Source organism: Astatotilapia calliptera, chromosome 3 (genome assembly GCF_900246225.1).
Source record: "Astatotilapia calliptera chromosome 3, fAstCal1.2, whole genome shotgun sequence".
In the NCBI taxonomy this organism is placed as follows: Eukaryota; Metazoa; Chordata; class Actinopteri; order Cichliformes; family Cichlidae; genus Astatotilapia; species Astatotilapia calliptera.
This window is the reverse complement of record NC_039304.1, coordinates 6,448,756-6,476,656: the sequence shown is the minus strand read 5'-3', so window position 1 is coordinate 6,476,656 and position 27,901 is coordinate 6,448,756. Positions and strand designations below refer to the sequence as shown.

General features: G+C 43.0%; 1 protein-coding gene across 3 annotated transcripts; it reads right to left on the bottom strand.

Annotated features, from left to right (window-relative positions):
• Window positions 1–26: 26 nt before the first annotated feature.
• mtm1 (myotubularin 1) lies at window positions 27–27,501 on the bottom strand. Of its 3 annotated transcripts, none has more exons than XM_026160900.1 (16): window positions 27,125–27,501; window positions 19,182–19,257; window positions 18,387–18,459; window positions 18,213–18,307; window positions 15,181–15,291; window positions 14,873–14,974; window positions 13,994–14,077; window positions 13,605–13,754; window positions 10,214–10,399; window positions 7,699–7,881; window positions 7,441–7,596; window positions 7,258–7,305; window positions 7,064–7,156; window positions 5,319–5,432; window positions 4,358–4,534; window positions 27–3,799 (listed from the first exon to the last, which is right to left on the bottom strand). In XM_026160900.1, exons 2-16 carry the CDS (start codon window positions 19,230–19,232, stop codon window positions 3,605–3,607), a joined length of 1,818 nt encoding a protein of 605 aa, XP_026016685.1. In that variant the 5' UTR covers window positions 19,233–19,257; window positions 27,125–27,501; the 3' UTR covers window positions 27–3,604. The 3 variants fall into 3 exon arrangements, with proteins under 3 accessions (XP_026016685.1, XP_026016686.1, XP_026016682.1); XM_026160901.1 differs by lacking the exon at window positions 27,125–27,501 and adding an exon at window positions 26,558–26,641 and having other exon boundaries at window positions 27–3,796; XM_026160897.1 differs by lacking the exon at window positions 27,125–27,501 and adding an exon at window positions 26,558–26,640.
• Between the last annotated feature and the right edge of the window lie 400 nt (window positions 27,502–27,901).

Below are 27,901 nucleotides of genomic sequence, written 5' to 3'. Positions count from 1 at the left end.
CTGAATGAACACACAGCACTCAGCCAGAACACTTTAAATTAATTTAATCAGAATTATTTACAGAAAATGAGCCTTTCAACAAACCAATTAAAAGAAACACGTGAAATGTTTTCAGATTTCACCTTTTGTTTAGTACACATTTTGTGTGTATTCATTACAAAGCTGGCTATAATATGACACAAGCCCCTCAAACTACAATCCCCTACATAAATGAAAGCGTCTAACTGAAATGAACAATGGCAGAGGACGTCTCACAGACCAGAGTCAAGGATCCACACGGAGCTGACGGGCTGACGCCGCCGCTCCTCCTCCTCCTCCTCCTCCTCCTGGGTTCGCACATACAAAGCAAAAAATGCCCTCAGAGATAAAACCAAACACTTTGAACCGCTGGAGCAGAAATCCAAAATTTATACCAACAATTTCTGAACCAATATTACTTTCCTTTTTATAAAACTGTAAGGTTTTACACTACATAAAATATTTGTATTTTACAACAATAGAACTTTAGACAGTAAAATAGGTTTTGATTGAGGTAATTACATTACATCATGGTGCTTATACAAAGTAAAAAAAAAAATAGATTCTCATTTGTTTTTCCCAAAATACAACCAAGAGCCCAACACACACACTTCTGTCTCTTTCTGCCTCCGTGGTCACCAAATACTTCGGGTCACGTTGCACCTCTTTGCACACAGCAATCAGCTTGCACTGCCTCGCTTTTCCAGAAAAGGTTCAACTTTGGAATTTGTCACACATGCAGGTAGTTTATTCTCTTTTATCCTGACAGTTGCTGTATGTTCTCCCTTCTTACGTTAGAGCTACTTTTAGAAAAACAGTAAAACCACAAGACAAGTTCTCCAAGCTTATTACAGGAAACTGATGTGAGAACTCGCCGTGTCCTACAGCTGTCACACAATGTGCATTTACAGGCTGGACACTCTAAAGGTTTATCACCGATTCGCTCCAGGTGCTTTCAGTAACTCTGATTTTTTTGCCATATTGTGGACACGCTGGGGAAACAGAGGGGCTAAATAAAGCTGATGCAGGAAAGTGCTTTGCACTGACAAGCTAAAGGTTGGCTATGAAGTCAAAGCACAAAAGCAGCAGAGTTAGCTGAACACAAAGAGAGTCAGTGAGGTTTGCAGACTTTAGAATAAAACTGTGTGAGTCTTTGTTGGACTGATGATCAGCCTGTTTTGTAGTAAACTGGCATAAACATGTTGTTGTATAAAGCTCAGGTAGAATAAAACAGCATCAGCCCATTTATCGTTTACCAAGCATGGCTGAAAGATTCCTTAAAATCAAACAAGGAAAACAATTTACACGCTGCAACATGAGCTGGTTAAGCATGAGGGGAAGTTAACTTGGTCAGTCGAGGAAGGGTTGGGGTTAACTAGCAGAGACCCTGTTCGCCTCTAAAAGCATCTCAAATAAGATACAGCGCAGCTAAAGTCTCTCTGTAGAGGTGAAGGTGATCCAAGGCAGAATCTGGACATGAATCGACGCGTGTTAAAAAAGACGATCGTAACAGAAATCTGCAGAATGGGCACAAAATCCAATTTTGAAGACATCAGACAATCGACTTTAGAGCGTAAAGAAACAAAAAGGAGAACATGACCTGTGCAGGGTTTGTGGGTCTGTGTGACGTGGAAGAAAACACAGTCAGTTTTTCCATGAATCCATAATTTCATCGATGATGGATGAGCACTGTAGTGAGAATCCTGATAACAGTAACATTTATATGTTTGTGATTGTTAAATGTAACTGTTTGTAGGAAAGAACTTATAGGACTATGTTGCTAAAGGTATCGTCGCGAGGCGTCATCTACTTCTGCTTCCTGCATCCCTCTCAAAGACTTCCACCAGTTTCCCCTCCCACAATGCAACACTGCCAGGCTGAGATCTGCATCCAGTGCTGAGTGAAGTGACTGGTTTCAAACCCCACAGCTGGCACTGCCAAAGTAACACAACGTGATTGACGTGTTACGTTTTCCTGGCAACAAGAAGGACAGCGCTCCAGAATCGATGCGTCACCGCGGTTGGATGATTGGAATAAAGTGGAGGAGTCACTGCGATTGTAACAAACTACCATTCATCACAGTTTGTGTTAACTGTGATAAAGACGTCATATCAAATAGTTAGAATCAGTTGATGTGAATAAGAAAAACATTGCCAACATTCCCACACGTCCGAGTTGGACACTGACGGCACCTGAACATGCTGCTTGGACAGTTTTCATTCGTATCCCAGGTAGAAATTTTAAACTCGCCTGAAACAACGAAAAACGATCATGATGAGCAAAGTAACCTTTTTTTAATGATTCGATGTAATTGGAATGAGTTGATCTTTGCTGGAGAAAAGAAACCAAAACAAAAAATGACAAAACGGTGAAACAGGCGTCCAAAGGCACAGGTGCTTTCAGAGGAGGCTTTACTCAGTGTTCACTCACCCTGCTCTCGAGTTGGTGACCAGCATGTTAGCACGCTGAGACCACGATGGGCCAGGACTGTACTCTGTGTGTTTAGTGAAAACGTTTAAATACAGGAAGTGATCGGGATCAGAGGCCAGCACCACGTGACTTTCCTTTACTCTCTCGAGCACCTGAAATATATCCTGTATCATGCTAATTAATTCCAACCAAAGTCATTGGCTAGAACTACATTTGCTTTCAGTGATGTAGCATATAGCAGTGGCAAACATACGTGGCTCCAGATTTCCTCCTTAGCTATTAAAAAACCCCAAATGCCCCAAAACAAGACGCAATATTTACATGTAGCTGGAAACTAAACCGCCGTCGCCTTGAGAACTCTACGTCTGCTGCGCTTCGGATCACCGTACGCCTTCAGGATAGAGAACTCAGCAGCAGGAAGTGTAAAAAGTGTTGTTGTTTGTTGGTACAGGACACAAACAGCTGTGACGCAGGCAGGAGCCAGCTGACAGACAGCAGCTTTCTCACGTCTCTCTGTCAAATGCACATCAGTTTATTTCTGACGCTAAATCTGAATCGAACAAACAGGAAGTCTCCTGATTTTGCTCAACTGACCTTGACTCGTGACAGCTTAGTCTTTGGCTACGCCTGCAACCTGTAACCTGTCTTTACCTTGATTCATTTATTTTGCCCTGCATGCTGACCTCTGTAAACTGGGTGTGGCTGGAGCTCATTAAACTCTCCTAAGAAGACCTGAGGTAAAATTTCTTGTGTAATCACGACAGGATAAAACTGAACTTCAGCTCTGCTCATCTGCCTGAATGAACACAACGGTGTGTGTCCTGTGTGTGTGTGTGTGTGTGTTCGAGCCCTTGGACTGAAAGCTGCTCAGTGTGTTTAAGGCTTCACTGTCTGAAAAGTGTGTTTAGAAAAGTCTCGAGACAAGGCTGTACTGTGACATATTGCATAAATCACCATCACGTGGTATTAGAGTTAGACAACACTAGCGCCATCAAATCTAAAACCTATTCGCAATTTTCTGTTGTTCAACAGTTAGGGCTGCACAAAACTAATTAATTCCCTGCATGTGCAAGACACAAATCAAACTGAAGAAGGTGTAAGTGCAAGTTAGCAAGTATTTCTGATATCTGTGCATGCGCGAGTGCGTCACCAGCCCTCAGAGAGGAGTCTGTAGGTGTGTGTATTGCTGTGATGGGGTGGAGGTGGAGGAGGAGGTGGTGTTGGGGGTGGGGCTGTTAGCCAGATGAGAGGAAGTGGACGAGTCGGACAGCTGCAGCTGCTCCAGCTTCTTCAAGTATTCGTCTCTGAGGGCCAGCAGCTCCTTGTAGCGCTGCTCCACTGGACTCTGCTGCTGGAACACACACACAGACACACACATGCACGCACACGCACAAACGCACGCACACGCATGCAAAGTCACAGGTTGTACACGGGAAACTCCATATTGCAGCATTTGCTTTGAATATTGATTCTCAGAACAGGAGAGTTTCTATAAAGTCAGTTACAGAGTTTCTATAATGAACCACATTTATAAAAGAATCATTCGTCAGGTCTTTCTGTCTGTAAATGTAAACGATGCCTTCTGATGATGCTGTAAACAGAAGTGGTCCTAGCACCGAACCCTGTGGAACTCCATAATTAACCTCAGTGTGTGAAGGAGACTCGAACGCTGCGCTGGGGTCTAACACAGAGGGGAGTCCACCGTCAGAGGCCATAAGACGATCATTTGTAACTAAAGCTGTTTCTGTGCTGTGATCTCAGAGTTCTGAGGTTGATATATCCAGATATCCATTATCTGGCAAGTGAATCCAAATAACAGATATACAGTATTTGGAGTCCTGTGCAGCCGGCCACATGTTTATCCAGGCAAGCTTACAGCATATTATAGCAAACACAAGAGCAGTCCTACCTGCTGTCGTATGCGTGGGTTCCAGCGGATGTAGTACGCTACCCAGAGCTCTAGGTGGCGCATGCTGGCAACAGGGTAGAGAACCCTGCCAGATTCTGGGGTGTAGAAGGGGTTTAAATACATATCCACCTTGCTGTTGACCAGAGACCACAGAGACACCGTCTTGGACCTCACCTCCTGCACCACAGAAGAGTTTCAGTGTCAAACATTTGCAGCTGAAGCACACAACATAAGTATGTGGACAGTGACACAGTTTTGATCATTTTGTCTGTGTAATTTTAACTTTCTTAGGGATTTTCTTTTGTAATACTGTGTTTATTTTGTTGCATTGATTTCCATGCTTTGTAATACACTAACTTCCCAACTTTGAGTGTAAATAAAGTATTTCTAATCACATTAACAGCAGGAACTGCAGACATTTTTATACGTAGTTCCTTATTTTCAACTTAACCTTCCAGACAGACAGCAAAACCTCGAGGAGTTGCCAAATCCATGACCTGGACATGGACTACTACTAAAGGAAAAGGAAAGTTCTAGATTTTAAATGCAAACATGGTGATGGCTGGGAAGGTACGGCTGCCAGGAGAACCAAGTCACTGCTGTTAACGGCTGACATGGATGCTGACAGAAGCAGGACGATGGATTCAGCCAAATACTGAAAACCTGATTGGTGATGCTTCACCATGGAAACGGATAATGAGCCAAAGCATTCTTCAAAGGACACCCGAGAGTTTCACAAGGCAAAGAAATTCTGTATTTTACAACAGCCAAGTCAGTCACCTGACCCGAACACAACAAAACATGTGATTCAGCTGCTGAAGACAAAACTGACGGCAGCATCCAGTCAGCCTTAAAGTCTGAGAGGCAGTAAAAACTCTCATTGGGCCAAACTCTGTATTACAAGGACACAATTTTCACATTTTTGCATGCATGTACATGTTATATGTGCAGGTGTTCTTACATGCTGGTCTCGTACGCTCTCGCAGTTGTACAGGAAGGTCCCGAAGCGACAGCTGTAGAGGTGATCCAGGATCGTCAGCAGGAGATGCTCGTTAAACTCGAAGGCCGTAGGGAACTAAGAGGTGAGAGTTACAATTCAAAGACTGAGTCAGTAATCTGAGACTGTGTCATCCTAACGTTAGTGAACATACAAACATTTAGCAGTGTCCCTGTCTTTTTGTTGGGATGTTTCCTTCTCTCTTTTGTCAAATGCATGAAGTCAAACAGCATTTTGAGTATTTTTGAGCCTAACCAGAGCAGCTCAGAGTGGGGGAGCGTGTGCCTGAACCAGCAGGCGGCTGGTTGGTCTGTGCAGCTGGACTGAGAAGAGTTCACAGTGTGCTGAAATAAAGTGAAATCCAGAGCGTAGCAGCCAAACAGCCGAGGAGGTGAACGTGGGGTTTCACAGTGCTGTTTACCACCTTTGTTGGTTTGATCTATACAGACAGTCCCACTGAGACGTGAGAGGCAGACAAACATTCAACTTACAACAGGAACGAGCTCTCAGTGACGATCGATGATGATTTTAGCTCAACGAAGCCAAAATTCATTTTGAATCTTCTTCTTCTGTAACGAGCTGTTATGCTGTTTGTTGCACTCTTTGTTTATTTGTTTATTCTCATTCATATTTAAACTATACAACAATCTGTAATGAAATTCATCCGAAATATTTGTTTTGTCCAAACGTCTTCAAGAAATGCTGCCTCTGCTGCTGATGCAGACGAGCCTCCTGGGGCTCCGGTTTCAAACTAAGCATGAACAGAGTTAACTGACACGCTCTGTTCTCAAGTTATCGGCTCTTCACGAGGTGTCGGGTTCAGGGGTCTGCTCTATATTATTGGAAATATGGTGCCGCTAGCTTCATCGGGTGACAGCTCCAGCTCCAGTATGCAGACTGGGAGTTGGAAATGAGTGGCGTGCCCACGTGAGGAAGGGAATGCATGCCGGCCTAAATGGAGGCTTTAAAGTATTTGTGGGTCTTGTTCATTAGTGACAAAAGTAGATGAGTGATAGAAGTAGGGAGTGGTAGCTTAACAAAGTGTCTGCTGGGTCTGCAGTAATGGTGATACTCGATACCAGTCTGCAGTGGTGGAAAGAGAAGAGGTCCGTTTAGTGAATTTACTCTCCCGTTCTTGTCAGTGGCCACAGACGATGGGTAGGGGCTGAGATGAGAAGGAGAATGATGAATGAGGCAGATAAGAGTGCCTGAAATGCCCGTCGGAGGGCATCTGGGATCTCTCTCAGCGATATGTTTAGGAGCTCAGTCGGGCTCTGGGTAGAGCCAGGATTCTAAATAAAAAGGCAGAAGATTACACCGACTCCTGGCTCCTCCTAACTGAGCTATTTTTGGCACGTCCAACTGGGAGGAGGCCCCAAGTTAAACCCCGGTCACACTTGATTATTGACTAGCTTGGAAGACCTGTTATGCCAAAAGAAGAGCTGGAAGAGGAAGCTGTGGCATCTCTGTTCAAGCTTCTTCTGCTCTTCCGTGAGTACCTACCTACTTTAGTCTATGTTGATTCAGGAGCCTGCTCCTGTGCACGTGTTGACAAACTCAGTGTTGCTACGACTGTGACAGGAAACCAGCCACAGAGGGTGTCGGGTTGAGGGGTCATCTACAAACTGCTAGCTGCTGTTTAACTACAAAGTGCAACATTGTTACGTTCCTACATTCACGCAGTGAGACGACTGAAGCGCTGCACGTACCTGTTTAGTCATCTGCCACACACAGTCGATGAACTGAACAAAGATGGGTGATCGGTCCTGATCGGCATGGTTTTTGTCACCATGTCCTATCCTCTGAACACACACACACACAGATCAGAAACGTTTCCTCCTGATCAGTCGTCTTAACTCATGCGATTGAATGTATTTCAGAAACTAGATGGTGAAAAACTTACGGAGGCAAATTTGTGGCCGAAGCTGATCCATTCCTTTTCAATCAAAACCTAAAAAAGACACAGATGAAAAAAATCACAACTTTTAAATATCAAACAGGCATCATGATGAAATTAAAGCCCGCTGTGCTCCTCATATCCTCTGTGAATGTCTAAGCTCATGTTCACGAGGGTGAGACGACTGACCTGGAATCCTCTGAGAGTGCGATAGTGGCTGTCCAGCATCAGCATAGCCAGAGAGGTGAGCTGTGCAGTTCGGTCCCAGCCGTCACTACAGTGAACTACTACTGAGTTCCCACTGGACACTTTGTCTGCAACTTGGATGGCTCCTGACAACACCAGCTGAGTACAAGGATTGGCACAATGCAATAAAAATACATTATTATAACAAGGTAATGTAAATGGACTGAGCGCAGTTATCAAATGCACGTAGAAACCTCTCACCTTGACATGTTCCAACCAGTGTGTAGACTCTAGGCTGGACAGCCAGTGGGATTCCTCCACGTTGGGGTAGACGATATCTTTGAGTTTCTTCTGGGATTCCCTCATGACGTGGATATTCTGGATGTCCAAGAAGATGAGCTCTGCGTTTTGGTACTCATCACCCTCGTAGCCTCCTCCGGTGGCCTGAGGAGGAGGCACAAACAGTGGGCATGCATCTCTACACAGATGTGTATAATAGTATCAGTGGAATTAACTGGGTAAGAGACTTTTGTTAATGTTTGGGACTAATGATGACAGAGCTCTTTAACTCTTTTAGGGATCATCCTCCAACATAATAAATATTTATTATCCCAATAACCTGTCGCTGGTTATATTAGACTCATTAGCATTGTGTCGCAGCAGGTTCAGGTAGACAAAGGTTAAGAGAGAGTGTGATGGAAGTATCCACAAAAATGGCGTTTTATAGGACGTTTGGTTGTTTTTTAAATGTTTTATTGTTGTTTCATTTTGGCTGAGTGTTTTTTTTTGCCCCACTATATCACAGATCACCCAGCATCATACATACAGGGGCTCATCCCTCTTCTAATACCTGAGCAGGTGGGACTCACAGATATGAGCAGAGCAGAGCTGGTGTGCCATAATAGCATAAAAGTGAGCGTGTCAGCAGTGCAGTGTAGGCCTTCGCTACAACCTCCTCTGTGCAGATCCAGCTGCAGGTTCAAGAGTATTTGAGAGTTTGCTGACTGAATGGCTTACTGGTGTTGAGGCCCTTGGACCTAGGACGCTGGGAGGCAGACACACCCAGGACCAGAAGGCTGGACTAGAGGTGAGGTGGTGGTGTGGGGTCCTCCTCCCTGCAGCTCTGCACTGGCCCAGGTCTCCTGGGTCCACCTGTGGCAGTCTGTTGTTGCAGACCTCTGTTTAATCTTGTAACTGATGTTTGTTTTGTGAGTCTTTTGTTACAGATGCAGCAGATGGAGATTTCTCCACTTTTATCCCCCCAGCCCACCTTTCTCTATTTCTCCACCACTGCTCCACCTTCACAGCGTCTGCTCCAGCATCCACAATAATGTGAATAATAACAGAGTCTCCAGTGCTCAAAGCAAGTGTCTTTGGCACAACAAAGCATCCGCCCATCACCACCATCAGACCCTGATTCTGTTGCTAAAACTGTCAGAAAGAACAAGTTAGAAAATCCTACATGTGACTGTGATGACTCAACGAGGAAAACCTGAGTGTCGGCGCCTGCAGCCAGGCTAACGACAGCATTAGTAGTTCTCTGTTTTATGTTGTGGTTTGAATCTTATTTGTACTGTGTCACTTTTTAAATATATCACCTTACTGCCATAGGCAACCAGTCAAACTGTATGACACACATTTAATGGTTCCTCTTTATTTTCATGAATGTTTACACTGTAGATTCTCACTGAAGCCATCAGAACTATGAATGAACACATGACATTATGTAGTAAACAACTCAGAACATGTTTGATATTTCAGGTTCTTCCAAACAGTCTTTGCTTTGATTCCTGCTTTGCTCACTCTTGGCGTTCTCTCCATGAGCTTCATGAGGTCGTCTCCTGAAACGGTTTCCAACAGTCTTGAAGGAGTTCCCAGAGATGCTGAGCACTTGTTGGTCCTTTGCCTTCACTCTGAGCTCCATCTCATCCCAAACCATCTCCACTGGGTTTAGGTCAGGTGACTGTGGAGGCCAGGACTCATCAGACCAAAGCACAGATGTCCTCTGGTCTAATGTCCACTCCTTGTGTTTCTCAGCAGCTGTTTGACCATAAAGGCCTGATTCCCACAGTCTCCTCTGAACATGTAGAGATGTGTCTGCTACTGGAGCTCTGTGTGGCATCTATCTGGGCTCTGATCTGAGCTGCTGTTAACTTGTGATTTCTGAGGCTGGTGACTCGGATGAATGTAGAGGGGACTCCTGCTCTTCCTTTCCTGGGGCGTCCTCATGTCAGACAGTTTCATCGTGGTCTTGATGGTTTTGGTGACAGCACTTAGGGACACATTCAAAGCACAACACACCTGATGGTCCCAACCTCATTAAGAAGGCAAGAAATTCCACAAATGAGCCCTGACAGGCTCACCTGTGAGGGGAAACATGTCAGGTGACGACAGCATGAAGCTCACTGAGAGAAGGCCGAGGGTTTGCAGCGCTGCCAACAAAGCAAAGGCTGGAACCTAAATTATAAGACATATTTATCAGTTTTGTCTTTACTACATAATCCCATAGATCTTGCTTCATATATTTGACGTCTTCAGTTTGTATCTACAATGTAGAAAGTAGTAAAAAATAAAGAAAAACTATTAAATGAGAAGGTGTGTCCAAACCTTTGACTGGCAGTGTATATATGGTGTACACAGGTGAAGTGCTATGAATAGTTTTTGGATGTACCGTCTTAAGTTTTTTCTGTTTCATTTCTGATTAAATTAGTAGTTCACAGATAAATGTTGCAAATGATGCCCGTGGATTGTGCTGATGTTTTCTTTTCCTTCTGACCTTGTTGGCAACTGCGTTGACATTGGGACGGGCGTCGTATATGGTGAGCTTGGTGGTATCATTTGCCTCCCTAATCAGCTCCAGGTAGCGTTCATCGTCCTTGTTCCTTTTACCAGACATGCCAACGAGAGGCTGACTGCAGCGGGCGATCACTGCTTGGTTCTCTCTGTGGATCCATGACAGGACCTAAGACAGAACAACAGTAACAAGGATTTACACAACACTTTATGATGCAGCGTCAATGTTAAGAACATCTGTCTGTGAAGGTTCTCAGTCAACCAGGTCATTGAAGTCTAAGGAGCTTGGGAAGAAAAGCATCTGGACTGTCTGCCATCTATAATCCAGTTCTGAGACGCCTTAACGTCCACTCACATCCTGGGCCCTTTGACCTCAATAAGTCACATGATAGGGTGGGGCCAGGTTTCACGATGGGTTCACCTGAAACCTTGGCTGATTGTGACCTACACCTGTTTTCACACCTTGGCTCGTTGGATTAGGCAGAGGATCAATAGGGGGTCCATGACCCTCTTGGGGACACACCCACAGGGCTTAAAATCTGGGACTCTCCACCATTTGACCCTAGAACTGAAGAAGCTTCTCAGATGAAACGTCTTCAAGAAACTTCAAGAAATCCAGAAGCTTTTCTCCTCAAACATCTGAATAGCCACAAACTATGTCAACACGTCAAACCCATTATGTTCAGTCTGAAACAATCCCTTTGTTTTTTCAAGCTCTAGTTGTGTTTAGAATCTGCAGCATGTCACAAAATACCCGTCTGGACTTCCACTGCACATCTGGATGTTTTTAGCCTGCAAGCTTCCAGTACAAAAACAAACAAACAGGTCATTTCTGTATTGGCTGTCTTGGGTTCTGCTTCCTGCATCAAACTGTAACTGAACCAAATCTGGAGCTAATGTGTGCAAACCAGGTTAAACCTTTAAATGTTATTGGATGGTCAGTCAATGGAAGTTCTCAAACAGGTCAGTAATGACAACCAAGAAAATGCAGAAATTACAGTACAGCGGTCCCTCGTTTATCGCCGGAGTTACGTTCTAAAAACAACCCGCGATAGGTGAAATCTGCAAAGTAGCCAACTTTATTTTTTACAATTATTACAGATGTTTTAAGGCTGTAAAACCCCTCATTATACACTTTATAGACTTTTCTCAGACAGGCATGAATATTTGTTTTAACACTCTCAAAGTTCAAACCTTGGTAGAAACATAAGTCCAGTATTAAAGAATGAAACCAAAGATCAAACCCTGTTTTCAGGTCCAGAACAAGTGAATAGAGCAGCTGCCAGAGAATTCAACATTAATGAATCATTAATGAATCACTGGTACGGAAGCAGAGGAAGCAAGACGAATGAGTTGAGTAAAGTTTGACTGTTTTGTTTCGCTTAATGCGCCTTATAATCCGGGAAATACAATAATTCTACCTTCCTTTAGCATGTCCAGAAGTTCAACTTTCTGTGTGATGGTTAGCATCTTTCTCTGCCTTCTGGATGCTACATGATGGTCTACAGCCAATCAGGATGCAGAACACAGTACGCAGTAAAAGAAAAAAAAAAAAAGTATGCAAAACTGTCCCAAAAAAATCTGCAAAAAGTGAACCGTGTTATAGCCAGGCCCCACTGAATATAGTCAGGCCCATCAGCTAACACGCATCACTTAAGCAATGCTGTGGTGGGTATCTATAGCTGCCAGTGTAATCTGGCCACCAGTGATTACTGATAATGTGACTGCTAACAAGAGTAGCAGGATGAATTCTGGGATGTACACAGCTATACTTTCTGCTCAGATTGAGCCAAATGCTGCAAAAATGATAGGAAAGTACTTCACAGTGCAAATTTATAATGAGTAAAAGCAGACTGCTAAAGCCAGAGAAGTGGGTTATTCTTTAGTGACACGATTCGCCCCTTAATCTCAACCCAATAGAGCAGCAGCTGCAGGAGGCTACAGTAACAGCCAAGCTGGAAACACAGCATCAGGCTCTGCAAAGTATTTTTGCATTCAAGTATTAAACAACAATAGTGATGTGCAGAGCTTTGGTAATAGACGGGGTGACAGATGAGGCGGGAGGTTCCACACACTGTGATATTTACAGACCACAGTGTGACTTGTAGTGGGAGCAGGGAGGTGTGACAGTGAAGCTGCAAGAAAAAGAGCTAGTGAAGGTCGACAAGTTTAAATACCAGAGGTCAACCATCAATGAACTGTGCAGGCAAATTCAATTTACTGTATATAGCACCAACTACAGCAGCTGTTGTTGGGATTTTCTTGCACCTCAAGGTCAAAAAAGCTTTTAGCATGCAGTCAGAGTGAAGCGAAAGATGGCAGCGTAACTGAAAGTGAAGATTTAGGATGGTAGTGAGACCTGCTGTGACATAAAAGAGAAAAAAGACAGGAGGACAAGCTGGAGTTACAGGTGCCTTTGGAGTGACCACAATGGACAGGATTAGGAATGAGTATATTAGAAGGACAGCTCAGGTTGAGGTTCGGTGGTCTGGAAACAAAGTTCAAGAGGGAAGATTAAGAAGCTTCAGACACTGCAGAAAAGAAGTAAAACAGAAAGACCACAAAAAAGGAGGACGTGGACAGGACAGACTGTGAAAGAGAGCCAGAGATTAGGAATAACTAATAATTAAATGCAGAGTGAGGGAAAAAGAAACACTGCATGCATCATGGGAGTCCCCGGCAGTCTACGTCTATTGCAGCATAACTAAGGGAGGATTCAGGGTCACCTGGTCCAGCCCTAACTATATGCTTTAGCAAAAAGGAAAGTTTGAAGCCTAATCTTGAAAGTAGAGATAGTGTCTGTCTCCTGATTCCAAACTGGAAGCTGGTTCCACAGAAGAGGGGCCTGAAAACTGAAGGCTCTCCCTCCCATTCTACTTTTAAATACTCTAGGAACAAAAAGTAGGCCTGCAGAGCGAGAGCGGAGCGCTCTAATAGGGTGATATGGTACTACAAGGTCATTAAGATAAGATGGGGCCTGATTATTTAAGACCTTGTATGTGAGGAGCAGGGTTTTGAATTCTGGATTTAACAGGAAGCCAATGAAGGGAAGCCGACAGAGGAGAAACACACATGAATACATGTCTTCTGCCTGCTTCATTATGACTGAATGTCAGATAGCAGCCCTGTCACGGTGAAGAACCAAGTCCAGTTTGACTCCTAACACTAGCTTTGGTAATTTTACACACCAACTGTCAATGCAAATGTTTTTAAAATGCAAACTTAAACTAATCAGCTCATCCTGTTCAGAAACACAGTACAAGTGTGTAACAGTATCTACAGCACCATGAGGAAGTACAGCACTGTATGCGTTCAAAGAGCTGGTCTAACTCAAAAAGTCTTTCCTATACTTGACAGCTTAGTCTTGCCCTCACCGGTATTCGTCCTCTTGACCGGAAGGCAGCCACTTTTCGGAGGTCCTCCTCTTTACTCTTGTAGGGTACGGCCAGCACAGTGGGGTAGGTGTCACACAGATCATAGCTCTTATTGATGAATGATATACGCCACTTGTTGTTAGGTAAACCCTGGAAGAGATAATGATCATTACTGACTCATTTCTTTGAAACTCAAACTCAGCTCTGACTGTTCAGAAGCATCAGACCTCACAGGTCATCAGGTTTTTAACATCAAGGCTTCTGAGGGTGCGTTCGCTTACTGTGGTTCAATAAAAACAGATTATCAGCCCTTATAGAAAACACTGCCATTCCTATTGTCCTGAGCATTTGTCCTGGGACCCCGATACTGCGCACGTTGTCTTTCTTACCTGCCGTCTGAACTCCTCTACAGGTTTGTAGATGGTCCAGCCAGTCTCAGCATACTTCTCTTGACTCAAATACGCAAAAAGAGGCTGGACAGAAGCAAAAGAGAGAAACATGTCAGACGTTACTGTATACAGTGGCCTTATAGAAACCGCAGCACATGCATTAGAACAGCCATTGTAACAGTAAAGCACACGAGCAGGGAGCGTTTTTCAATATTAAGCCCCATCGATGTTATAATACTCTTGGTTTGGACAGCAGGCAGTTAGCAGAACGAATGAAGGGGCTTTATTGGTTTAGTTTTTACCAGAAACATAAAAAGTCAGTTCAAAGTTGAACGAAAATTCTGCTTTTTTTTTCGCGTTCAAGCTTTAATATCTGTGAAAAGAAATATTACAGGCTTGTATAAAAGCTATCAGACGCCTAACAAACTGTGGTTTCCAACAGCCTCCAAATCAGCTCAGACCTAAAGCCGTCATCACTGTAAGTGTTTGTGCCAAAGAAGAACCTGCTGTAGTTTTACTAGATGATGCAATTTGAAAATAGAGCCTCAGAAATGCTGGAACAACATTTTTAAAAACAGCACCAAATCACAACAACAGTCACCTCAAGGCACTTTATACTGTAAGGCAGACCCAGCAATCACATGACCCCCTATGAGCAAGACTTTGGTGACAGTGGGAAGGAAAAACTCCCTTTTAACAGGAAGAAACCTCCGACAGGCTCAGGGAGGGGCGGGGCCATCTGCTGTGATTGGTTGGGGTGAGCAGAAGCCATATGCTCTATTTAAAACCCATAATGTTTATTAGGCTCTGTCAAAATAATGTGTTCTTCTTTTTCCACATACCAAGTAAAGCAGCAGCAGACGTTAGAAGGTTTCTTACCAGACCGTGTGACAGAGGAAAGGCGTATCTGAAGAGAACCTCAAAAATATCTCTTCTGCTGTGGCCTTCCTGCTTCAGGGCAAACCTCAAATTCCTCATGTCCTGGTGACAGAACAGATCAAACACTTCACTGTCAACACACAACATGTAAGACCTGCAAAACAGACACAACTAAAAGAAAGTGTTGCTGTGACAGTTTAAGCTACCAGCACATGTATGCGATGGCAGAGATGAGACTTTGTGTTCTTTTTAAATAAAAATCCAGTAACTGTAAAAAAGCAAATGACTTCTGAACATTAAACACACACCTTGCAAGTAATATCCAGGCCGTAGGAGTTTTCTCCTCTGCTTGACGCCCCACCCATCTTCTCCACTCGACTGATGGCACCCAATGGAACGTCCAGCGTCACCGTCACATCCTGCAACACAAAGTATGACAAATATAGTCATGTGACCTCAGCAACAGGAAGCTGTTCTGTTACGCAAGGTCCAGCGTGTATTAAAAACAATGCACGACACACACACAGCTCTTATTTAAGAGCATGCAGTGGAATAAACTTTATGCCAAACTTTAGGACCCACCCAGCTCGTCCCTGTGACCTGACAGGCAGAGAAACACTGGCACCCAGTCAAACTGATGAACATTTTAGGATCCTGAAAACAAGCTCCAGGTACGAGCCTTTAGCAGAGGTAAAAAAATGCTCCGCCTCAGGTATGACCACGGAAATGCAAATGTAACGATCCCACTTGTCCCGTACACGTCACCCACTCGGCTGATTTATTGTATCAAGTACTTTGATCTTATTCATGCCTCGCAGTTTTTCCCAGTCTTACCATAAAAGACAAAACGACAGCAGAAACGTTAATGAAAATTTGAGTGATCGTGTCACCAAACATGATACCTGCCCTGACGGCCTGCTCTGCTAAATTAATGGTGAATAATGCATGCTGTGCCAACAGCTCATTTATTATAAATGACTTGTTCTGTAAAACTGGACTTTATAATAATCTGAGATGTGACGGCGTGAGCAGGAAGTCATACATCGTTTAACGGTGTCGCAGGAATTGTTCAGTTTTCTGTCCACCACAGAACGGTTCCTGGTACTAATGCTGTGAGTTTCATATGATCTCTGTAAGCTTCAAGACTTTATCTTCTCCAAGGATAAAGTAGTTTTTCACAGTGTTGATTACTAACATTCATGCTGATGATTAGCAGACAGTGTTGCTGCCTCACCACCTCCGCCTGCCACACTCTCACCCATCTACTCTAAGGACACTCCCAGATCATGGGCCCCGTCTACACACTGATCTTCATCATTGGCTCCTTCCTGTTTCAGACATTCAACAATCACTCCAGTAACCAAGAAGCCCTCTGTGATACCTGCAGGACACCACCTGTAGGCTGTGTGCAGACAGGTCGGGGACAATGCTGTCGACATAGAACTGCGCTTCATCCCTAAAGTACTCCGCTCCCTGTTTCAGCTTCATCTGTTATATCCTCACAAACTTTTGACGGACAGAAAGTTGAAGTCTGGGGAGAATCACATCTAAATCACTAGCACCCCTCAGTCCTCGACCGTCTGCCCTTCTACACAAATAACTTCACTGTTAAAACTTAAAGTTTGCAGACGACATAACGGTCACTGGACTCACCGAGGACAGTGATGAGTCCAGTGACTCTTATTGTAAAGCTATTAACTCTCTCTCATCTTTATTATCACTCAGTGTCAATTTGGTGTTTTACTCGACAGCTGGGAGAGGCTCCAGCGTGACGCTAAACTGGCTCAGCAGGAGAAACTCACAATGATAACTGGAAAATAAACACATTTACTGTAAACACACAATTACAAAATTAGCAACGGACACTCGTGTTATAAATATAGACTCGAGAACAACACACAATAATGCCTATATTTACCTGGTAACATGTCACACATTCAAATTCACCATGTAAAACTAGCAAAACGACTCACAGCGTCCACAAAAAGCATCCACACTGGTCCCAAAATCAAAACTCGTATCACGGATCACGGTTTAAGTCACGGATCAATTTTCAGATCAGCAAAAAATGAAAAAAGACAATAAAAATTTAATTTGCCATTTTTTTTTATTTAAGTATTTTTGCCCATTAAATAACATTCAACTCAAGACTCATTCCAAGCATTTATATAAAAACAAATTAAGGTGCGACGTCGGGCGTATCTCACGTATCTCACACTGTGATGTAAGGAGCGGTCGCGGTCACATGGCTTCCCGTTGCCCTGGAGGTCCGCCCTCCTGTAGTCATGGCTACAGAAGCGCCCGGGACAGCTCAGCCATAACTTTAGACTTTGCTGCTCATACATGCTTGGACAATATTGTCACTGAAGTGTGCGCGCGCCAGGATGTCCAATCGTGGCCTCACGTCTGCATCTTTAGCCCGGTCAGACTGGGCAGCAAAGGCAGCTCAAACGCCGCAGATATCAGCGGTTGTTGTGCAGCCTTCATCTTAGCTCCTGTCCCATCAGGGTGACGTCATGAGCCGCCCGGCGTGTTGCCAGGCTCATGAGGCTTCCTCGTGCCGCACCGTCGACAGACTGTGGCGCTCTTATCCAGCCTTTATATTTTGAACGTTTTACATTTTAATAAGACAAACACAGAAGTGATGGGTTTGGTGGCATTTCTGAGCATGATGTTGGCTCCCTATCACAGTATGTCATCACAGTGAAAACGGATGCAGACGTTAAACTTGAAAGCAACGTCACAGCTGCTGCTTTTTTTTTCCATTTAAGGCGGCCCGCCAAAATAAAGCCTTTTATCAAAGCAGCTTTTTCAGGCAGTAACCCACAGCTTTGTTACATCCAGGCTGGATTACAGCCACACACTTTATGATGGAGTTAGTGGCACGTCTGCAGGTAGTTTCCAAAAGCTGCAGCGCATCTTTTAACTGGAACAAAAAAGTCTGAGCTCATCAGCCCATTTTCATTTCACTCCACCTTTGATCCTTTTTAAACTTCTTTTATGTGTTTTTAAACCTCCTGCTGGCCCGTGACCGTGCTTCACTGTAGCTGCTCCAAAGCTGCCTCTTCTCTTTTTGTCTTTATGCTCTTTGTATGTGTGCAGCACTTTGTGAACCCTGGTTTTTTTAAGGTGCTTATAAATAAATGTGGTAAATGCTAAACTTAGTCTGTAACAGCTGAACAAAGCAAAAGTGCAATAACAAGAAAACGCAGAAAAAACTCAGCGATGCTTCACAGCGATGGTGTTAGATACGGTGTCTAATCTAAATGAGTTGTCACACACACACACACACACACACACACACACACACACACACACACACACACACACACACACTTACAGCATCTGAGCTCTTGAAGTAAAGTCTGAAGTTGGTGATCAACACTTTGCCTTTCACGGCTCCACTGAACGGACAGATGTAGATTATGTCTTTATCTGGAAAGACAGGAGAAGAGTCAGAATATGAGAAACTTGTGGAGCAAACAGTCTTATTCATCAGCTGCACAGGACTCACCAGTAATCCTTTCCTCTCCAGGCAGCAGGGACACGTCAGATAACAATTCCATCTTCAGAGACTCTTTGCGGGTCTGCAAACACCAATATCAACATACATGACTGTATGCAATGTTTAAAATAACAAAAGATTTTTAGCTTTTATTGCAATTTAGCCCCGCCCTCATTTATTAACATTCAGTCAATCACCTGATGAGTTTGTAAGTTTGCTCATTGTTTAAATACAAACACTGTTTGACAATATTGTGAAACGTTTTTGATCGTTTCAGATTTTTCACAGATTTTCTCGCCATGTTTGCACCATCACTCTACTTCCTGCAGTACAACAATGTTCAGCTGATGCTGACGAGGCTTTGGTACCACAGTGTGTCCAGCACTGCTTACTGCAGACAGAGGGGGCTGGAGCTGTAGGAGCAGCAGCAGCTTCTGCACAGCTGCAGAGCAGCTTTAAACTGTTAGCCCATGTTGTCCCTGAGAAAGACCTTTTGTATCAGTCTGTTTGTGTAAACTTACCTTTTTCTAACCTTTGTACCATCTTAAACTGTTCATGTGACTTGAATGACTTCAATTGTACCAAATAACTGGAATAATTGTTCTAAAACTTTTCAGCGGTAGTTACAGTTAAATGTGTTATTCGTCTAACTGGCAGTTAGTTATCACAGTAATAGAAGCTCAGAAAAAAAGAAAGCAGGAACAGAGATTTGGCTTCTTCTGTGTCACACTGAACTCGACATCTTTTAAGAAGCGCCTTTGACACAATCAAATGCACAACACAGACACACAAACGCATACTTACAGGGGGCGTGTGTGACTCTAAGATGTTGTACACTGAAACAGGTGAAGCCATTGCTGAGGGAGGGAGTTTCCACAGGCTGAGGAAGAGAGACAGGACTGTGAGGGCTCTCTGTTCATGATGCCAAAATATGAGATGCTAGCAACCTTGATCACAGCTCCAGGACCTGAACAGGACTTTCACAAATACTGCTCCTGCAGTAAAATTGATATATCCTAATAACTGTTCAATAAAATGAAATGTTGTTTTTCTAACACCAATTTACAACAACGATCGTCTCAGGACTTGTAATTGGACGGTAAAGACTCGACTTGGTGACAGTGGAAAGGACGAACGCTCCAAACGCAAAGACATCTGCAGCAGAGGGTCAGCAGTCTGCCACGACCGGGCAGCAGGTGAAGTGAAGGACAAACCAAACACTGAAGGGCTGAGATGGTTCAACACAGATTCTTTGCTTTCACACAAGGCTCTGTGGCGCCACTGTTACCATGGAAACGCCAACGCGAGCGACTAGAAACAGACTGTCCAAGAAGACAGAGCACCTGTCTTTTATTTGGCTTTGAATCTACTTGAGATTATTTCTATATTTTTGCATTTATAAAAAAAATAAAATGTTTGATGAAACAAACGTTGCAATTTCTAAAATAGAAGCCAATCCCAGTTTGTTTTTAAACACCAGCCTTTACTTTGAGTATTTATTATTGCTCATTAATAAGGAAAATTTAAATAACTCATTAAAACAGTCGATAGCTGCAGCCCTACTTAGCATAATCCAAAAGCTTAGCCTAACTGTATGGGGAGAGCATTCTAGATTACAGTGAACCTATTGGGTAAACACTGACTACTAAAATGTTAATGTTCAGGTGATATCCTGTATAATATGTTGTTTAAGAGACAGGCCTGTAGCTTAGGATGGAGAGCAGGTCACCTATGAACTGGAAGGTTGGTGGTTCAACCCCTATCTGCTCCATTTCCTCGGGCGAGTTTCTAACCCCCAGGTGCTCTCGGATGCATCCATCAGAGTAGGAATGTGTGAGCGTTAGATGGAAAGATAGAGAGCACAGAAAACATGGTTGTGTAAAGCGCTTTGAGTGCTCAGAGTAAGAAAGCACCATATAAGAACCAGTCCATGTACCATTTACAAAGCAGTAAGCTAAAGTGCATTAGCTGAATTGCTGGGTCTTGTCACTCAGCAGCACTTCCTGTTATCAGGTCACTCACTGATCCAATCTAAATGTTAGAAAAAACATTTTGTTAAACTCTTTGCACTGCAGAGCTACGTCACTTACGTCCAACAAACAATCAGCCTGCGTCAAAAACATGTTTCCACAAAGGCAGGAAGACATGACGCCAGAGAGCACAGTAAAAATGTCAGATTTAAGCAGCTGATTAAAGTAACTGAGCCTCTCTACCAACATTTCTCTCAGTGCCGTGTTCAGTCGCATTGGACTGGTAGCTACACAAGTTGCACATTTCTGGGACGCCAAACAAAAGCGTGAGCAAAGATACCATCTATCCACTGCACTGCATGACAACACACAAGGGAAGATTTTATTATTTTACTTGAAATGTAACAATAGTGTGAAATGAATTAAACACAAGTAAAATACTTGTAATTACATAAGTATAAATTACTTATAGGCTGGTTCACAGGTTTGAAGTCTGTCAGTTGCCTAAATCAGAACTAGAATCATATAAATGCATCACATGCAGCATTTAAAATGTGAGCATTATTTATCACCTCTGTTAAAGAAATCTATTTCAAGTTTCCCCTAAAGTAAAACTTCAGTTGTTAAATGAGTCAAATCCGACTGATCGTCTGCAAACACAGAAACAAAGAAAGTGAACTCTAAAGTCGCTGCTTCTACATCCTCCTCTGACACTGTGGACCACAGGGTCCTTCTACCTCAGCTCTACACGAAACTGGATTAGAGGCACAGTTCTGACCTGGTTTGAATCAGACCTGACAAACACAAGTTGTTTTGTACAGGTGGGAGCATCGCTCACTTGTGGAGTACCTCAAGGGTCCATTCTGGGCCCACTCCTCTTTTCACTGTATGTGTTGCCTCTAATTTCTATCTTTAGAAAAGATCGGCTTTCTTTGCCGTGACATCCAGGTGTTTATGCCCATTCAGCTGAAATTGTCTTAGTGACTTTAAGTCCTGGATGAGGATAAATTTCCTACATTTTAATGAAAGAAGGACCGATTTCATACGCTTTGGTAAATATGACTCTTGTGAGTCTTTTGGCTCGTTACAGTCATGTTGCTGTAAAAAAATCTGGGCGTGACTTTTAACAGGTTTCTTAAAATGGACCAACAAATAACAGTCATCACGACAGTTTGTTTTTATCAACTCAGAGTCACTAAAGAAGTAAAGCTTCACCTCTTACAGAAGGAACTGAAAATAAAGTTCTTCATGCTTCTAGCACTTGCCGCCTGGGCTACTTTAACTTTGGTGTTGAACAGTTATCTTTATCTTTAGTCCAGAATGTGGCAGCTCGCCTCTTAACAGGCGTTAGAAAGCATGCACACATCACCGCGGTCTGAGGTCATCTAACCAGATGCTCTTAAGTAATCCTGAAACCAGATTAAAACAGAGAGGTGATCGAGCTCCTGCATCTACAGCACCAGATCTACAGAATCAATACCACGCCACAGCTGCACAGCTCAGACACTGCACACATGTAAATCTTTATTAAAACACTTATTCTCTCGCTGTGACATCATCATAGACGGTTGCATTTTGTCCAAAAATAAATTTTTAAATTGTTTTTTTCTACTTTTTTATGTTAATGTTAAGTATTGTGTTACATTTTTCTGAATTTTTTTGTGCAGACTTTTTAGAACTACATCATTTCAGTGTACAGCAACTTTGTTGTTTTAAATGTGCTACATATATAAATTTGACCTCGAGTACATCAAAACCACCTTTTTGCTGTCAGGCGTCATCGAATGGTTGCAAGCGTCAGACCTGCAAGACTCAAGGATGCTGCATCCAAGGATGCAACAACGTGCATTAATGTAGGTGGAAACAGTGACATCGCACCGCTGTGAGGCTTAGTTTAACACCCAGACTGATAATATGCAGTACAGCCATTAAAACTATGTGCAAGACTTATGATATAAATAACGATTACAGCAAACTAGCATAAGATATAAATAACTGGTGTCGTCTAGTTGAGGAGCTCTAGTCTTAGCATGATTACGACCTCACAGACTGTTTCCTCTTGTACACGCTGCCTCCTCTGGCTCTTTCCTTTATCTTGAGTCTGACATATGTGTTTTATGTGTTTGAGTCACATACAAATGATGTAATGGCACCTTAACAGCAGGTTTAAATACAACTGACTGTGAGTCTGCACCGGCAGGCAAAGAGACTGATGCAGTGGGCAGACTGGGACCATAAGTGTCTCTTTTGTCCCAGCTCCCTCCCCTCAACCCTCACTGGTTGCAGACTGGTCCTGCTGGAGGTTCCTTCCTGTGCTCACCGGGGGTCATTTAATTGTTGGAATTGTCTCTATTATTGTCTTTACTCTACAATATAAAGTGCCTTGAGCACGTTGTTGTTGTGATTTGGTGCCAGATAATTACAACTGAACTGAATTGAACTGAGTGACGAGCAGCCTTAATTTGATAACGAGCGTGTGTCGAGAGCAGGGTTATTATCCTTACTACAACTGAAACTAAAGAAAAACCTCAAACTAGATACAATCATGCCCGAAAGACTAAAACTAGCACCGAGACTTCTTTCTTTTCTCTTTTTAGATAAAAACTGAACCGAAAATCGACTCAGGAAACCAACTGAGACCAAATTCAACTCAAAACCAAAAGTCAAAATGAAAAATGTAATAACACTGATTGTGAATCAAGATAGTAAAGAAACTCTCCCTTCTTAATCCAGCGACTTCAAAAAACAATCATGTGAATAAGTTTCAACAAATGCGTTCAAAGAAAACAACAAGACTTGAAGTTAAAATCTTAAACCCCACTATTAGAGACACGCCACCTTCTCTGTTACACTGAGTCACTGACAGCTGTGTTACAGAGACAGAATATAAACTCTACTGAAAATCATCACATTACATCTGACATATGACATGAGAAAACACAACAAATGAAGAACGTCTTCAACTAACACTTCAGAGCAGAGTGTCACAAAGATTGAGTTTGCTTCTTGGTATAAAATACTGAATTACGTGTCGTCTCTATCTCCTGTAAGGGGGATTGAGATGACATCATCTGTGTGTCCAGGGTTGTTTGTTTGTTTTGTGAAACTATCAGTTTGGGGCACTTTAGCACAGACAGAGACTTGTCCTCAGGACTCAGTGTTGCTGTTTTATTTGACGAGATGAAATCGTGCCGCGGACTCGAGTCTCAGCACCGCTGAGCTATTCTTCCTCTCTGTGTGTTTGTGGATGCTCTTCCTCCTTTCTGCTGTGTGCAGCCTCACAGCGTGATGATGCCACCACCAAGCCCAGCTTTGCCTGGTATTAACGAGCAGTGAGCAGGCCCAGCTCATCAAAACAATGAACAATTTCCCTCTTGCTCTCAGACTGTGAAATGGAGTTTGATGAAAGGGCTAAACAAGGTCCTTCACTGTGCACTGCCTAAGTGCAGCAACAATACAGGAATGTCTGTGATCTCTGCCACGGCGCTCCTGGACATACCAGAACCTTTAGGACTTTTTCAGGACGTTTCACAGACGCAGCAACTGAAAAGTCATGTTTCACTTACACTTAATCTTCACTAAATAAACCACAAAGTGTTCAAACCATTCTAAACCAGGTTTTAAAGCAAAACAGTAAGTGGACTCGAAAACATTCTGACTCAAATGTACATGAAACCAGCAGCAGTGAATGCTTCCTCATTTTGTGAAACGCCAGGACAGCAGGGTGGAGTAACAAGTAAAAACCTATGAAAAAATATAGTGTGTCATCAGTAGGTTTGAGAAAATGAGAATAGCTGCTGTGGTACGATATGTTTCAAGTGTTTTATAGCAATACATGTGAAATACTCTGCATAGGACTGAAAGTGTTAACACTACTCATTCATTTCATATTAGGTTAGTCCGTCTTTGATTCGACGGCCCCTGATTTAAGTCGGTATTTTGGGTGTGAATCTTCCCAGTCACACACTAAACAGCACCATATTTAAGGTGTTAATGATTCTAATATTAAGACAATGAACAATATTTAAAGTTGTAACCACAAACACAATCCCTTTAGTTCCTAAATCTCTGTGTACTGAGAGTTTTTGCAGTGTAATAATAAACTCTGCTGCGTCCTTTAGGATCAACACCTGTGTAATTGAAACACTTGTAAAGGAGACATTAAACACTAAATGCAGAGGCTAACTGACACAATGGAGCCGTGCTCTCACAGCCTGATGCAGGTATAGCACTGTTTGTTAGCTGGATTTAACAAATAACAGCTTAAAGTCTGTTTTAGAAACATGTGGAGCTCCGTCTTCACTGGGATGATTTGTTATAACCACATATATGCTGTTCACGTTCACTCTGTGTCTCTTTAGCAGTGATTCGCTCGTCGTTGTTCGGCTGGCTGCACTGACAGCAGGAAATCCACCTGTTGGCTGGTTGGTTGAATAAATGAGAACAGAGAGGAGCCTGTTTGACTCAGGTGACAGGTGGATGACCGCTGCATCCGGCCTATCATGGAAAAACTCGAGTGTCAGACTGCAGCTTGTGGGTCTGGTGACTCAGACAGCATCTTCTCCTCCACACTGTCCTCATTTATAAACCTGAACATTACGGCTAACAGCGTGTCAGTGCAGCTAGCCAAACAACGAGGAACCCCTGCTCAAGAGACAGACAGTAAAGGTGGACAGTGTAGCCTTGGTTTTAACATAAAACTCATTGTTGCAGCCCGGGGAAGAACAAAAGCTCTCCTTGAACTGATTTTTAGTTTCAGGCTTCTTAAATCCCCTGAGCTATTGGGTCTATTACAAGTTAGCTAACATAAGCTAATGTAAGTCTAGATCTAAGTGCACGCTCAGTCACCAAGGTAAGTAAATCTGTTCATCTGGACGTTAGCACTGGGAGAAATGTTTGATCAGTGGTTGTTGATCAATGGTTGTGACAATTTGCATATTCAATGAACAGCCCATTGTTCCTTCAGTGGGCTGGTTTCAGTCATGGTGCAAATGTCCTGTTTATAAGGTTGGAAACCTGCAGTCAGCTGAGACTGAAGAAGGACGAGTGACGAAACGTTTCTCCCGCTGAAAACATCCAGATGAACAGATGCAACCTTTTGGTCTGCTGATGGAAACCAACCAACCGGTGACTTAAGGATCCGCACAGACAGAAGATGGCGCTAAATATGCTTTTAAAACTTGAAGCACTTACTTCTTATTTCCAGCTACACTGATGGTTATATCTGTGTCGGTTTTTGAGAGCAGAGCTCAAGGGTGTAAACTTATGCATTTAGTGTTTCATATCCCTTTAAAGAACAAAAGAAAGGACACTTTATAAAACAAAACATGACGATATTGTTGTTTTTAAGATTTTAATAACCTAAACGACTCGCTGATGTGGGCAGTGATCCCTCTAAACAGAGGCCGGCGCAGTAGGTCGAGCCCACAGTCACAACAGCAAAGTTTCTCTGTCTAAATATGGCTGCTCGTTTAGATCTACAGCCATGTTTCTCCTCCAATGATTTCTGTGCACAAAGCTGTTAATTCCACGCGTGATGTGCCTGAACGTGTTCAACACTGAAGCTGCTTCTGACTTTTTAGAAACTCGGCAACTAGAATAGAATAGCCTTTATTGTCATTGTACAGAGTACAACGAAATTGGAGTGCCACTCGGCAACTAATGATGATTAACATAACCAACAGAAACATTTTACTTAGTAAAAGCAGTCTGCATCTGCAAGTATTTTGTTTTATGTGGGAGCAGGGCGACATGAAGCAGCATTGTCGCGTAATAACGGGTTAATAAACCTGCTTTCACTCCTGCCTTGGTCAGCTGCTGTGAAACAGAACAACACACAAGGAGCCGCTTTCGGTGCCCGAAACCAGCTCAAATATTCCCAGCACAGGCAAAGTGTGGCTTCCAGTCTTTTTACAATTCAGCGCCACAACTGGGAAGCGTTCATGGAAAAATCTGAGCACTGCAGGAAGCGGAGTGAGAAACAGACAAAGCTACGCCGAAACGCCTTAAATGAACTTTTTTAACTCAGCCATTCCAACAGACACAGATGTGCACCAGGAAATAGAGCAGGCCTACACGGGAAGACAGCTCGTTCCCCCCGAGATTCACGCGTTCCTGATTAACAGAGCGCGGAAACCTGCGACAACGCCCTCCGAATAACACTTCATATATACTCAGGTGACCTCGTTCCGGCCAGATGTCTCGACTTACCCGCAAATTGCGATTCTCCCGTGGCTGAAAGTCGGCCTGTTTCCCTCAAGCTACAACAGGAACTCACTCTAGGTCACGTGCCGGCCTGTCATGGCACGGATTGGCTGGTTGTCAAACTACAGCTCGCAAAGGCTCGAGGGAAATGTAGTTTTCGGACGGCTTGGCCTACACGCCTCATTCGGAGCAGGTGTGCCTGTTTTTTATGTTGACATGTACATACATGTTTTATACTAACGTAGATATGGTTCCTCCAGCTGAAATCAGTTAGTTTTAAACGTTATAAGCTAACTATTGTGCTGATGTCTAATTCTTTGCTTTGTTTTCTTGGACTCTACTAGATTAGCTCTATTTCACATTATCGCTTATTTATTTTACCAATTTTTCCGGTATGAATCAGCCATTTCAGCTCCCATCTCCTCCCTTTAATAGAGACACAGTGGTTCTTAACGTTGAGCGATTGTCCCTGAGTTAAATAAGCTGTTAAGAAAATGGTTCAGTTCTTGTAAATTATCACAGTGTATATACAATTAATTAGATGTGTTAATTCATTTTGGCAATAGTACGCACGTGATTAGCAGTCTCCTTGTATATGCCAGTTTAGTAAAACATGTATTAATTACTCCTGTCTCAGAGAAGCCACACACTGGACTTGGATCCTGCAAGGTGAGTACTAGTCATGAGCAGCAACGGTCACATTGCTGCTTCAGTCGGGCTGGGCACGCCTCCAACCTGCTTCTCCAGCTTAGCCAGCCAATCCTGTATATGCAGAAAAAGAAACGGCAGGATTCACTGTTTACTTTCAAAAACTCAAATACTCCACAGTCCATGGTAACTGCCACACGGGATCTTATCTTAAGCTTTTTAACCATAAATCATCCTTGAAATTTTAGCTATGACTTAAAAAGAGCTAAAAGTTCTATTGACTATAATTAAAGTTAAAGAAAAGTTACTTTTATTTACTGGGATTTAAAAAAATTTGAGGCAAACTTGCCCACTATGAGTGAATATAAATGATGGAAAACCATCTTGGTCCTGGGTTTTTGGCCCAGTTTTTGAGGTTATTGTGGTTTTGTGGTTCAGTCTTTTGGAATTCAGGTCTCAGTGTGTGTTGTTTCCTGTTTTATTTTGATAGTCTCGTCTCTCCTGTGTATCATGCTGAGTTTGATTCCTTTGTCTCACTAGTTTGGATTAGTGTCAGGAGTGTGTGGTGCGAACTTTAGAAGTATTTGGAATTGGAGTATTCGGTTTTTGATTAACTATAGCAAGTGGACTTGATCTGCATAACAGATACTGTATTTGATAAACTGTGTAGAAGGATAAGAGGAGTGGTGTGCAGGTTTCAGC